General features: G+C 39.9%; 1 protein-coding gene across 7 annotated transcripts in view; it reads left to right on the forward strand.

Annotated features, from left to right (window-relative positions):
• Positions 1-693: 693 nt before the first annotated feature.
• The window catches only part of SLC30A4 (solute carrier family 30 member 4), a 38,624-nt gene continuing 25,776 nt past the window's right edge, over positions 694-13,541 (forward strand). Inside the window, exons 1-3 of one of the 7 annotated variants that reach the window (XM_037156461.2) lie at positions 703-1,511; positions 6,247-6,393; positions 11,121-11,804. In XM_037156461.2, the coding sequence (XP_037012356.1) occupies positions 1,121-1,511; positions 6,247-6,393; positions 11,121-11,128 (546 nt within the window). In that variant the 5' untranslated portion in view covers positions 703-1,120 and the 3' untranslated portion in view covers positions 11,129-11,804. Of the gene's footprint in view, positions 1,512-6,246; positions 6,394-11,120; positions 11,805-13,541 lie in introns of those variants that run through there. The other 6 variants (XM_037156459.2, XM_037156458.2, XM_053670069.1 and 3 more) reach the window with 6 other exon arrangements.

Genomic DNA, 13,541 nt, shown 5'->3' on the forward strand with positions numbered 1-13,541 from the left:
CCAGCCTTCTTCTGTTTAAACAGAAGAATTAAAGGCCAGACTTAGATCCTTCTACTAGATTTTCTGTGCTTGGGTTTAGTCCGTATTGTGAATACTTGGAGGCAAAGGGAATGTGGAGTGAGCACACAGAGAACACATATTTGCTGAAAAAACAATAGTAAATATATATTAGGAGACAGAACTGCTGACAACCAGAAGCCTCGCCCTCTCCAAGTTGATCCGCCTGTGCAGCAAATTTTGCCAGAGAGGCAGCAACTCGGGAGAGAAAAGCTGCTTGATGGAAAGGGCTAAACTGGTTGTCCACAGGGCATCCTAAACCGACAACCATCGCAAGGTTTTTCCCTCCTTCGGTGGAGCGAACTCTCGGCGCAGACGGGAGGGTTCGATTCTACCCAGTGAACCCGCGGACCCGGCCGCAGCTGTCCCACAAGGACGGCCAGTGGAAGGGCCAGGCGGGGTTGGAGCTTGTCTGTGAGCGTCCCTCGGACAGAGGCCGGGCGGGACCAGCGGTTGGCGCGGGAGCCGGAGGGGGGGGGGGGCGCGGCCGGGCGCTGCGCGCGCCCCTGCCCGGCTCCAGGCGGAACCCCACCGCGCGCCGCGGCCTGCGCGTCCCCGCGTCTACCCCTCGCTCACGCGCCCGCCCGCGGCCGCTCCGGCGCACGCGCGCGGTCTCGCGCTGGGCGGGGAGAGGCGACGGCCGCGGGCGCCCGGCCCCGAACCTGTCAGACCCGTGGAGCCAGCCTGGAGCTGCGGGCGCTGCAGCGGAGAGCTCAGCCGCGTACCCCGCGGCTCCGGGCCGAGCTGAGCGAGCCGGACCCGCCGAGCCTGCCGGGGGCGGGGAGATGAGCGCGGCCGCCCTTCGGTGGCTCCCCAGAGAAACGCGCCGCCCCCTCGCGGAGCCTCGGCGCCTCCTAGCTGGCCCTGCGCCCAGTGCCGCCCGGAGCTTCGGAACTTGTGGGCTCTGATGGAGCGCCTTTAATTTAGGACGCGTTTCGTTTTCCACGGGATGGGGAGGGACGCGCGGCCGGGCCATCGGGAGCTGGCGCCCCCTTGAAGCAGGAGCCCGCCGGCCGTCCGCCTGCCCGGAGCCGTTCGGTGCCGCGGCAGCGCAGCCTCTGCCATGGCCGGATCCGGTGCGTGGAAGCGCCTCAAATCTCTGCTGCGGAAAGATGATGCGCCGCTCTTTTTAAATGACACCAGCGCCTTTGACTTCTCAGACGAGGCAGGGGACGAGGGGCTTTCTCGGTTTAACAAACTTCGAGTTGTGGTGGCAGATGACGGTTCTGAAACCCCGGAAAGGCCTATTAACGGGGCGCACCTGGCCCTCCAGGCCGACGATGATTCCTTGCTGGACCAGGACTTACCCTTGACCAACAGTCAGCTGAGTTTGAAGGTGGACCCCTGTGACAACTGCAGCAAACGGAGGGAGTTGCTGAAGCAGAGAAAAGTGAAAACCAGACTGACCATTGCTGCCGTTCTGTACTTGCTTTTCATGATTGGAGAACTCGTAGGTGAGTTGTGTTACCAACTCACTTGCCATTTCCATTTGTCAAGCTTTAGATACATGAGTCGAGATTGAAACTTTCTTTTCGTGAAGCTGGTTATTTATCGAGATACTGATCTCTTGTCATGTTAAAAGGCCACAGTTTCAAAGTGCAGCTCAATCTAAGTACAACATAAATTTATTGTATATTGTGTAACTTCCTCTTTTAAAAAAAAGAATTGTGATAAAACACCAGGTTAAAATAGTGCATGAATCTAAAGATACTTAGAATCACACAATTTTACAGTTTGGAGGGATCTGAGTGAACACCTGCTCCACCTTCTTTTTCACATAAGGAATCTAAGGGCCCAGAGAGGTTAAATTAGTTGTAAGGAAATTACATAGTTAATGGTAGAGTCCCATCTCCAGTCCCAGTCTCTTGATTTTTTCTGTACGTTTAACTTATGTGGTCTCTTTATACTATTTTCCACTGGATTTATATCCAAGAGATTTGCAGTATTAAATACTACCAACTAACCTGAAAGTTATTCATTATAAGGAGGATCTGAAAGGAACCAGAAAATGGCTCCCCAGAGATTATGAACTTGGTTTTATTTTTTCATTGTTTAGAGATTAATTTCACAGTCACTTTGGTGTAACTGCTAATTTATCTTAGCAGCCATTTACAAAGTGACATTAAAGCAGGGGGTTGGTTTTCCCATGTTGTCTCTTAATAATGAAACGTGACAAGGACAGAGGTGGCAATCCAGATTTAAGGTGGTGGTGGGAGGGTAAATGTCTGAGAGTTGTATACATGTCCTACCTCATTTCATATCACTCCTCCCCACTGATCACTTCAGCCAAGCTGGCCTCAACTCAAAAGCTTTTTCCTGCCCTTAAAGGCCTTCACACTGGCTGGTCCCTCTATCTCAGTGGTTTTCAAATGTTTTTGACATCACTAGAGTAAGAAACAATTAACATTGTGGCTTGTGTAGGTGTGCATCATACATATGCATATGTACACACATATATGTAAATATATGTATAACTGAAACATTTTATTTCATATGATGTGTTTTAATATTTTAGCAATTGTGGTCCCACCCCACTTAGTTGATTTCATGGCCCACAAATAGAGCGGGATCTGCAGTTTGAAAAATACTGCTTTATGTGGATTGCCTTTTCCCAAATCTCCTCTTGGCAGGTTTCTTGTTATTGGTGTCTCTCAAAGGACTCCTCCAAGAGACCTTATCTGATTAACTAAAGTACACCTTTCTTCTCCCTTGTTCCCTCCCCAGCTTTAAAAGCCCTCAACATCTGAGGTTATCTTTTTTGTATATTTACTTGTTTAATATCTGTCTTTCTTGTATTGAAATACAAGCTGAATTCCCAGCACCTAGAACAATGATTGGCGAAGAGTAGATACTCATTAATTTGCTGTTGAATTCATTTTTATTGTGTTAGGGAATTATAAATGCTTAAGCTGTGAGGAAATTAAAAGATGGGAGTGAAGCTGTGGCCAGATAAGGCATGGTGTTAGCAGACTAAGAGTCAATGACTTATGCAAATTCACATAATTACAATATTGAGTTATATAGACTTAGTGATTTTTTGTTAATATTTAGTATTTGAAGTTAAAAATCACAATTTTCCCCTAAGTAAAATTGTAAGTAAAATTAACTTAGAATTTATTTTGCCAAAGTGAGAATTATTAAGATATAATTGTCCTGACTCAACTATTTTAAAAATCTTTCATTTGGCAAATGTTTTGTGAAAACCACAATGCATATTTTCTTTCAAATACTGACTTTATTTTGAAATACAAAAATCTTTTATTAAACAACACAGATGCTAGTACTTAGTATAGACATTAACAATAGTGTTTAGAATGTAATATAGAATTAAATTGTATGTAGTACAGCATTTATTAAAGTATGTCAGAAGAATCTAGAAATAAAGCACTTTTTGTAAGCATGAAATAATTTTTTAAATGAAGTAATTTGAATACTAAAAGAGGAGATGATTTTGAATCTGGCTTTGCCACTATCTTGCTCTGAGACCTTAGACAAGGTCCATTCTTCCGTTCAGTAAGTATTTTTTGAGTAGTTACTATATGTCAAGCACTGTGCTATGTGTTCTGGCTATACAATGGAGAACAGAAGTGTTATGATCCCTACTATCTGAAGCATTTAATCTAATGGAAGACACAAATGTTAAATAAACACACAAGTAAATTTAGAATTCAAATGGTCTTAAGTACTAAGAAGAAAAACAGCAAGGTACTATAAGACATAGTAACCAGTGAGACATACTTTATGTATGAGCCAGGTACAGTTAAAATTTTAAAAAAAGAATAGTAGGAGTTATTCCATAGTAGGACTCAAATGGAGTAGAGGAATTTTCCAAGTGAAAAGAACAGCATTTATACAGGTCCTAAAATGGACCTTTTAAAAGGACCTAAAAGGAAGGTCAGTTAGGTTGGACTGTAGAAAGCAGGAGGGAAAGAGGCATGGGTACCACATCAGGCAGGTCCTGGTAGATTGTATTAAAATGAATGCAGTTTTTCATTCTAAATACAATGGGAAGTCAGTGAAGGCTTTTAAGCAGAGAGTGACATGATGGGATTTGTCTTTTTAAAAGATTACTCTGGCTTTTATTTGGAGACTGGATTGGAGAATACAAGAATGGAAGCAAGTAAACTATTGTAGAGGTCCAGATAAGAGATGATTATGGCCTGGACCAAAATGGGTGGGGAAAAGTGTACTGATTGAGAAACATTCTAGAGGTAACAATGACAAACTTGGCTAGTGGTGTGGATGTGGGGGTTGATGGGAGAACAGTATCAGGAATAATTCTGAAGTTTCTCACCTAAGCAATTGGGTATATGGGAATTTATTTCATTTCTGAAGTAGGGATAAAATACAGAGCAGCATTTAGACATGCTATAAACATGTTATAATGTTTTAAACATGATATAATATGTATGTGAAATAGCTGAGTAAAGATGTCTAGTGAGCATATGAGTATAGTTCAGAAGAGAGGTCAAGGTAGAGATATAATATGTAATGCCATAAGAATGGAAAACATCACCTTGAAAGCCCAAGTCTGGAGGAACTCCCATTTTAAAAGTCAGGCAGAAAACAAACCAAGAATCCAAGAATCCAAGTATCCCAGAATCCAAGAAAAGGGAGTATTACAAAGCGTCAATAAATAAGTTGAAGCTTCAAGAGGTCCAGTAAGATGAGGACTAAAATATTCTTGGGGTTTAATAACTGAATTTTTATTGGAAGTGAAAAAGGTTAAAAAGTGAATGCAAACAGACCTCCAGGTAAAGATGGCAAATGAACTCATGCATTTAATTGTACTCTCTCCTGAAGCCTCTCTTAAACTTACAGTGAAGGCATTTATATATATATAATCTCTACAAAGATGTAGAAAACTGGAGAGGGGACAATAGCAACACAAATTTGGGAAACTAGAAAGGAAATTGATAAAAGAGGTGAGTGATTTAATAGACCCAGGAAAGCCACCCCCTAAGCAATTAGTAGGGAAAGCCAAGAACCAACCTAAAGCATGAAAAACACCTGGAGAACTTATTCAAACATAAATTACTGGGCCAGAGTTTCTAATTAAGTAGTTCTGGGATAGGGTCTGTGAATTTGTATTTCTAACACGTTCGCAGGAGATGCTGATACTGCTGATCTGAGGACCACTGTTGAGAACTACTGTACTAGATGATCCTAATTAGGCCCAGAATTGGTTGCAGCAGATACCCCTAGAAGTGTGGGTAAAGAGGAAGGCTACCAGAAGGAACTGTAGTCAAAACCCATTTAAGACACAGTCAGACATAATAATGTGCTAATATAATTAGTGCCCACAGAGATAAGATCTTGTACTCCATGAAACAAGAAGGGCCTGCTTTAAAAAAGAAATTCAGGTGTTTGTTTAAAGGTTTTCAACAACAAAAACATTAAAAATTTTTTTCACTTAAAGAGAAGTGAAATTTTTAACTCCACAGAAAAGTAAGAAGATAAACTAAGGTAATTGTGTATCTCTTTTATCCCTCTATTAGGAGATATTACTGTGTATATCTGGTATTTTTATCTTTTATTTAGAACTAATGTACATTTTATGAGTTTATTCAGTTTAATTTTATGTTCACACCCTCCCAAACAAGTGAATACCTACTTTAGCTTTATTGTGTTTAGATATTGTGCTTATTAATTTCACTGTCTCATAGTGGACTTAGTTGGTTGAGTAAAAGCTGTAATGCTAAAACCCAAAACTTACATGTTTTACCCTGCAAGTTTAGTGGTTCTTAACTTTTTCTTTTTTTTTTTTTTTAAGATTTTCTTTATTTATCCTTAGAGGGGAAGGGAAGGAGAGAGGGAGAGAAATATCAATGTATGGTTGCTTCTCATGTATTCCCTGCTGGGAACTGGTCTGCAACCCAAGCATGTGCCCTGACTGGGAATCCAACCACAATCCTTTGGTTCACAGGCCCACGCTCAATCCACGGAGCTACACCAGCCAAGGCAGTCAGTGGTTCTTAACTTTTTAAGGTCATTGACTCCTCAGAGAATCTGTACATAGAAATGGACATTCTCACTATAAAAATATGTGCATATTTAATGTTTCACATAAAATAGGATAAAGATTTAGTTAGCTCATGTTTTGTAGGATGTTACATATTTCTGGCTTGATTGCTTACATTTGTTATTTTAGTTAACTCATTCCTTCTTCCCTCTCATCCTTACTCTAAGGTGGATACATTGCAAATAGCCTAGCAATCATGACAGATGCTCTTCATATGTTAACTGACCTAAGTGCTATTATACTGACCCTGCTTGCTTTGTGGCTGTCTTCAAAATCACCAACCAAAAGATTCACCTTCGGATTTCATCGCTTAGGTAGGTAATTGAGAGAGTTTTTTAGTTTAAAAGATTTTATGGTAAGACAACAATGAACTATATATAACCTTTCATTAACTTAAATCTTTCTGGTAATAAGTTCTATTGAAGCAGATGAACAAAGCAAATAAAAATAGGTGAACAGGATTTATTCAGATGCATATCTCCCCTTGTACATTCAGCCCAGTCAGCTAAACGCTTTACACATATAAGATCATACGATAGAGGGACTTCCAGTCAAGACAGTGGCTTAAGTAAATGCGGCTCACCTCCTCTCACAACCACATCAATTTTATAACTAAAAGATAGAACAAACATCACTCATAAACAGGAGAAATCAAGTGGAAAGGAAGTCTGACAACTACAGAATTAAAGAAACCACATCCATCTAACCTGGCAGGAGAGGTGGAGACATGGAATGGGCTGGTCCCATATCCACGTGGAGTGGATAAAAATTTGAGAGTGATATCTCAGGAGCAAGGAGTCCTAGCCCCACACCAGGACCCTCAGCCCAGGGTTCCAAGACAGGAAGATGAGTCTCCATAGCTTCTGGATGCAAAAACCCATGGGGATTGAGTTGGTGGGAGAAACTTCTGGAGTCTCAAGCAGTTCCACTTAAAGAACATACACACAAACTTATTCAGACTCACTGCATCTGAGCTCCAGCACTGGAGTAGCAGCTTAAAAGGCACCAGTGACATACTGGGAGGAACTGAAGTGTCTAGCATCAAAATGAGAGCTGGGGGGACAGGTTTTTCCCAGACAAAAACAGGGACAGAGCTACAGAGCCAGTAGGTGGGGATCATATCTGAAACTCCTTCAACCTGGCTAACACACTTTGCCCTGCCCTGGCAATCCCCTGAGGCTCTGTCCTACCCAATTTACAGCTGTTAACAGTAATTTTTCCATACGAATGGCTGGTCTTGGCTCATGCTTCACAACTTCCTAAATTCTCTCAAACAAGCAAAAGCTGGCCTCAGTGATACCCAGCCCCCTTACCTCTTGCTAAGGGGCCCCAGGCACAACACTAACAGCAGCCAGCCTAGGTTCACAGCTTGGCATCACCTGGAAATCTCCAAGCCTAGCACAAGTAGCAGCCATCTCAGACTGCTTTATAGCACTGACAGAATGGTCTCAGGAAAAACACAGGTGGGGGCTGCTCTTGGCCTGCACCACCCTGAGAAACCCCAGGGTTTGCACAGCCAGTGGAAAGCTATAAACCACGTTAGAGTACCACCACCCTGCCCCTGCACAACTGATCCTCCACAGAGGGTGGAGGTTGGTAGTTAGTGGTCACAGCCATTTCTTGTAACTGACTGACCTGGGAAAATCCCTCACATTGACCTGCCTACAGCAACCAAGATTCAACAGTGGACAGTGTACTCAGCCCACACAAAGGACACACCTTGAGTAAGTACCCAGCTTGGGTAATAGGGGAGGTTGTGCCACTGGACACTACAGAACAACTACATTAGGCCATGCTATCAAGACAGCTCAACCTAATATAGAAACAAATACAGGGAGGCTGCCAAAATGAAGAGACCAAAAAAAAAAAAAATCATGGCCCAAATGAAAGAACAGATCAAAAGTACAGAAGAAAAAGAACTAAACAAAATGGAGATAAGCAGTCTATCCGATGCAGAGTTCAAAACACTGGTTATATAAGGTTGCTCAAGGACTTTAGTGAGGACCCCAACAGCATAAAAAAAATCCAATCAGAAATGAAGTATACACCAATTTAAATAAAATATAATTTACAGGGAAACAACTATAGAGTGAATGAAGCCAAGAATCAAATCAATGGTTTGGAATATAAGAAAGCAAAAACAACCAATCAAAACAAGAAGAAAAGAGAATCCAAAGAAATGAGCATAGTGTAAGCAACCTCTGGGACAACTTTAAGCATTCCAACATTCACATCATAGGCATGCCAGAAGAAGAGAAAGAGCAAGATATTGGAAGTTATTTCAAAAATAATGAAAGAAAACTTATTTAATTTGGTGAAGGAAATAGACATAAAAGTCTAGGAAGCACAGAGAGTCCCAAACAAGATGGACACAAAGAGGCCCCCTCCAAGACACATCATAATTAAAATGCCAAAGGTTAAAGATAAGGAATCTTAAAAGTAGTAAGGAGAAAGAAGTTATCTACAAGGGAGTCCCCATAAGACTTTCAGCTGATTTCTCAAAAGAAACTTTGTAGGCTAAAAGGGAGGGGGAAGAAATATTCCAAATCATGAAAAGCAGGGGCCTACAGACATGATTGCTCTACCCAGCAAAGCTATCACTTAGAATCGGGGGACAAATAAAGAGCTTCCCAGACATGAAAAAACTAAAGGAGTTCATTATCACCATTCCATTATTATATGAAATGTTAAGAAAAAGAGATCAAAACTATGAACAACAAAATGGCAAAAAATGCAACATTGTCAGCAGTTGAATCTAAAAAACAAACTAGGCAAACAAGAACAGAGACAGAATCATGGATATGGAGAGTGTTTTGATGGTTGCCAGATGGGATGGGGGTGAGGGGATTAAGAAATACAAATAGGTAGTTACAGAATAGCCATGGGGATGTAAAGTACAGAATAGGAAATGGAGTAGCCAGAGAACTTGTACACATGACCCATGGACATGAACATTGATATGAGGATTGCCTGAGGGAGTGGGAGGAGCTTAGCGGAGAGGTAGAAGGGGGGTAAAATTGGGACAACTGTAATAGCATAATCAATAAAATACAATTTAAAAAATTATTTGGTAATCATTAATTTTTAAATGTGTTCCCTACTTCCTGAAGATGTCATCGGAAAAAAATTCATCTTCTATTTATTGAACCAAGCAAAACCATGTGGGTTTAATTAATTAATGAACATTAGCTTCTTTCTTTCACTTAGGTTATTCCAACCAAGGCTACTATAGCCCAGATTTTAAGCATTACTATAATATATATCACATATGAGTATACACTGTGGCTGACCTTCATTGAAGCCATTTAATCAACATAATTCTGTGAATGCCGGCAGAGATCTTTGCTTGACCAGATTTTAGTCAAATCTCCTGATTCTTCTCGGAAGCCCACCTGTGCACTTCCTTGTACTATCTAATTTTAGCAAGAACGTTGCGTAAGGCAATTTAACAGAACCTCCCACTCTCAATATCTGATGGGTTACCCTCAAGCAATGATCTGTCTTCAGCAAGAATTCTGTTAGTTCAGTTTAACCAGAATCCCCCTTACTCCTATTTCCTCTTAGTAATTTTCTATACACAGACTCCACCCTGCTTCTTGTCTATAAATTCCTACTTGCCCATAGAATATTCAGAGTTGAGCCCAAACTCTCTCCCCAACTGCAGAGTTCCATTGCAGTGGTCCCTATGCATATCTCAATAACTTCTTCCCCCATTGAATAAAGTCTTCTTTATCATGTTTTAATGCACATATTTTATTTTTATATTTTTAACAAATATTAATATTTAGCTAAGAGGTTAAATCATATGTAATCATATACAATCATTGTAATCATTTCTTGCTGTCTTACTGTTTTTAATTTTTTGCTTATTTAAAAATTATGTATAAGATAATTGCCTGGACTTTTATATGAAGTGTCCTATGTCCACATGTCATTTGCTTAGAACCCAAAACTTGACATTTAGGTGGCTTCAGCAAAACCTGTCTTAAAGAACCGGAATTAACATATTGTCATTTTATTTTGTGGAGACACTAACACTCTTGGCTAATGTATCTATCAGTTCCTCCCCTTCATTGCTCCTTTTTAGCCTAATATTAACTCAACGTCTAGGTCTTCTAAAATGTAATCACTGGATCTTCTAGTATATAACTTGACACTGTAGTTGAATAGTTGAATAGCTGTCCAAGCCATCTGGTTGGGAAATTATCTAGTGCCTCACACCTCAGCACTCTCAACTGCTGCACAAGAGAGCCAGAGCACTGAGTGCAGTTTTCTGTCATTGTTAAAGCCACCGCATAATGCATTTGGATGTGTTCCTAGAGGAAACCCCACTACTTTCTAACATATATTCATTTTTAAATTGATTGACCTGGAGTTTTTTTATCAAGTTTAAAATTATTCTCAAACTTTAATTTTTTTGTGGTTTAAACACCTGCATTTTAAGGTCTAAAACAGCATCATGGAATGAGGACTTTTACCCTCTAGCATTATTTGAGAGAGTATGTTTCATTTAATAGTTCTGTGGTTTTTAACCTCTTTTAGGATATAGACCCCTTGGAACTCTAATGATGACAGTGGAACTCCACCCCATAAACATGCAGTAACAGGACATAAAAGTCCTGCATTTAAGTTAAAAACTAGTAATTGTGAAAATTCTATTAAATATCAAAGAAGTACAGTGGAACCTTGGTTCTCAAATTTACCTCTTTCCAGAAAACTGTTCAAGAAGCAATTTGTTTGAAAACCAAATTTCCTTTTTCACCTGAGAGACAAGTGACTGATCATACAGGTATCAGAATGAAAGGGTTGTCAGAGAATGAACACCCAAAGTTCAGTTAGACAACTGAGACATTTTTCCCATTAACATATTGGTCGAGAACTGAATTGTTCAAGAACCAAGACATTAGAGAACCGAGGTTTGACTATACTTAGTATTTATCCAGATAGTCACTTTGTGTACTTATAGATGATAAGCACTATGAAAAAAAATGAGAGAAAATAGAACTGACTGGTCCTATTGTGTTTCTGAAAATTTCTACAGGAAGTTAGAACTTTTTCTTTCCTTAAAAGTGCTAAAGTTCAAGACGGTGGATCATCATTTGAGTCCAGTCTCTCCTGAGAATCCAGTGAAATAAAAAGTACCAGAACAACAAAGAGAAGCAAATGGATGGGTCACTGGTAAACAAGAAATGTCCAGAAATCTCTGGAAGTTAGGAAATAGATGGGAGGGGATTGAAGGAAAAAACAAGCCAAGAAAAAACAAGCCTTAGAGTACACTGAGCCAGGAACTGGATCAGCCCAACAGATCTCCAAAGAAGGCTCGGACGGAGATGATCAGAAGCGAGAACTGGAGCTGAAAACAAGGAAAATTAATTAAGTGACTATAAATATTTCCTATTTGCTCCACTTTGCTCCTACCTTCCTTCCCACCCCCACCTCCACTTAAGCAGCCTGCATTTTCCCCACTGTAAAATAGTTCTTCTAGAAAGAAATTGAACAAGGTATTGGGGAAAGCTGAGGCTTCTAGTGTAGATATTGATTCTCCAGAAGAAGTCTTTTTCATACTAGAATCAGGGTTCCACAGCCTTACAGCTTGGTTCCCCACCGACCCACCCTAAACTACAGTACAATAATAATCTTGTGCTAGGCTGCACTGCCCTACACCCCTTATTAGTAACCATTTTTATTAGTTGATGGCTTATCCTTCTGGCATTTTCTTTTTACAAGGATAAAAGTTCTGCACTGTTCTTCTGCACTAAATGTGAATGGACAACCAAAGATTTTTTGACAAGTGAGAAAAACCAGCAGCATGAAAGAAAATGAACAAAACTAATAGAAAACTTGGTTTTAGAGAAAAGAGAGGTAATTTGAGGAACATATTTAAGTTATGTTTTAAGTTATCTTATTAATATACTCAAACAATAAAACAAATATTTTGAAAAACATAAGAAAAAGTTTTTTGAAACTAAAATATTGCTGAAATTAAAAAATTTTTCCAATAGGACTAGAAAATATAATCAAGAAAGTCTCTCACAATATAGAACAAAAAGATAAAAACAGGAGGAAAAAGTTAAAAACTACAAAAGAGCAATCTAGGGGGTTCAAAGTAATACTATTAAGATCCTCAGAACAAGAGAACTTAAGAAATAAAAGGGAGTGACTGCTTAATGAGTATAGAGTTTCTTTTTGAGCTCATGAGCACATTCTAGAGTTAGTGGTGATTGTTGCATAACCTTGTGCTTATACTAAAAGCCAACGAATTGTACACTTTAAAGTTGTTAAACTGGTAAATTTTAGATTATGTGAATTTTATCTAAATATTTTAATTATTTTAAAACATAAAAGGAAGACAATTAAGATATAGATAGATGAATATTTTCCAGAGCTGAGAAGGGGACTCAGCCTTCACAGTAGAAGGGCCCTCTGGGATCTTCTTTGTATATTATACAATCTTATGAGGCTCTATCTAGATATAGAACTTATTTCACTTATTCTGTTCTTTGTAGTAGTGATGGAAGTAATGGAAGAAAAACATAATGGTAACTTGTGGAGCATGAAAAAGACAAAAAAGATATGTAGAATTGAATAAAGCTGTAAACCAAAGCAGTGGCTGTCCTGTGTTCTGCAAATGACCACTGCTTCACAAGTAATCCGGAAGTTCTGTCGGGGAAGGTGTGTTTACATTGGACACATTTAAATAACGTTCCTCTTGTGGCCTCCAATACCCAGAGTTGGGGAAGGAATCCCCCTAGGAAACTTCTGGTTTGTTACCACTGTTAATTTTGTTTGTTTTGATGGCATAGGGGGTAGGACAGGTTGGTTTTTTCTTTGTTGATTTATTTTGTAAATATGTAAAACATATTGCAAAAGTTAAAATTATTTTTTAAAGATTTGTAGAGAAGTCTTCCTTTCATTCTGTCCCCTCCAACCCAGCCTCCCACCCCACTGCTTATGAGTAACCATTTAAATTAGTGTCTTGCCCTAGCTAGTGTGGCTCAGTGGATTGAGTGCCAGCCTGCAAACCGAAGGGTCGCTGGTTTGATTCCCAGTCAGGGCACATGCCTGGGTTTTGGGCAAGGTCCCCAGCAGGGATGCGCATGAAAGGCAACCACACATGGACGTTTCTTTCCCTCTCTTCTCTCTCCCTTCCCCTCTCTCTAAAAATATATAAGTAAAACCTTTAAACATCAATTACTTTCTGGTCTACCCTCGCAGCATTTCTTTTTGTAAGTATAAGCCAGTATATACTATATATGTTCATATCCTGCTCTCTGCCATCCTTTCTGATGCAAAAAGCAGCATACCCTATAAGACCTGGAGGTGTATCTGTGAATAATAGTCAGACAGTAGTGTCATTTTCTTAATTTATTTCCTTTTTGTTTTCTCATAACACTTTATATGTCTATAATAGCATTTATCACATTTGTATAGTTATTTTTATACAACTGGGTCTCCTTCTGGA

This window comes from Artibeus jamaicensis, unplaced genomic scaffold, assembly GCF_021234435.1.
Source record: "Artibeus jamaicensis isolate MK-2021 breed Jamaican fruit bat unplaced genomic scaffold, CSHL_Jam_final contig_548, whole genome shotgun sequence".
NCBI classification, from domain to species: domain Eukaryota; kingdom Metazoa; phylum Chordata; class Mammalia; order Chiroptera; family Phyllostomidae; genus Artibeus; species Artibeus jamaicensis.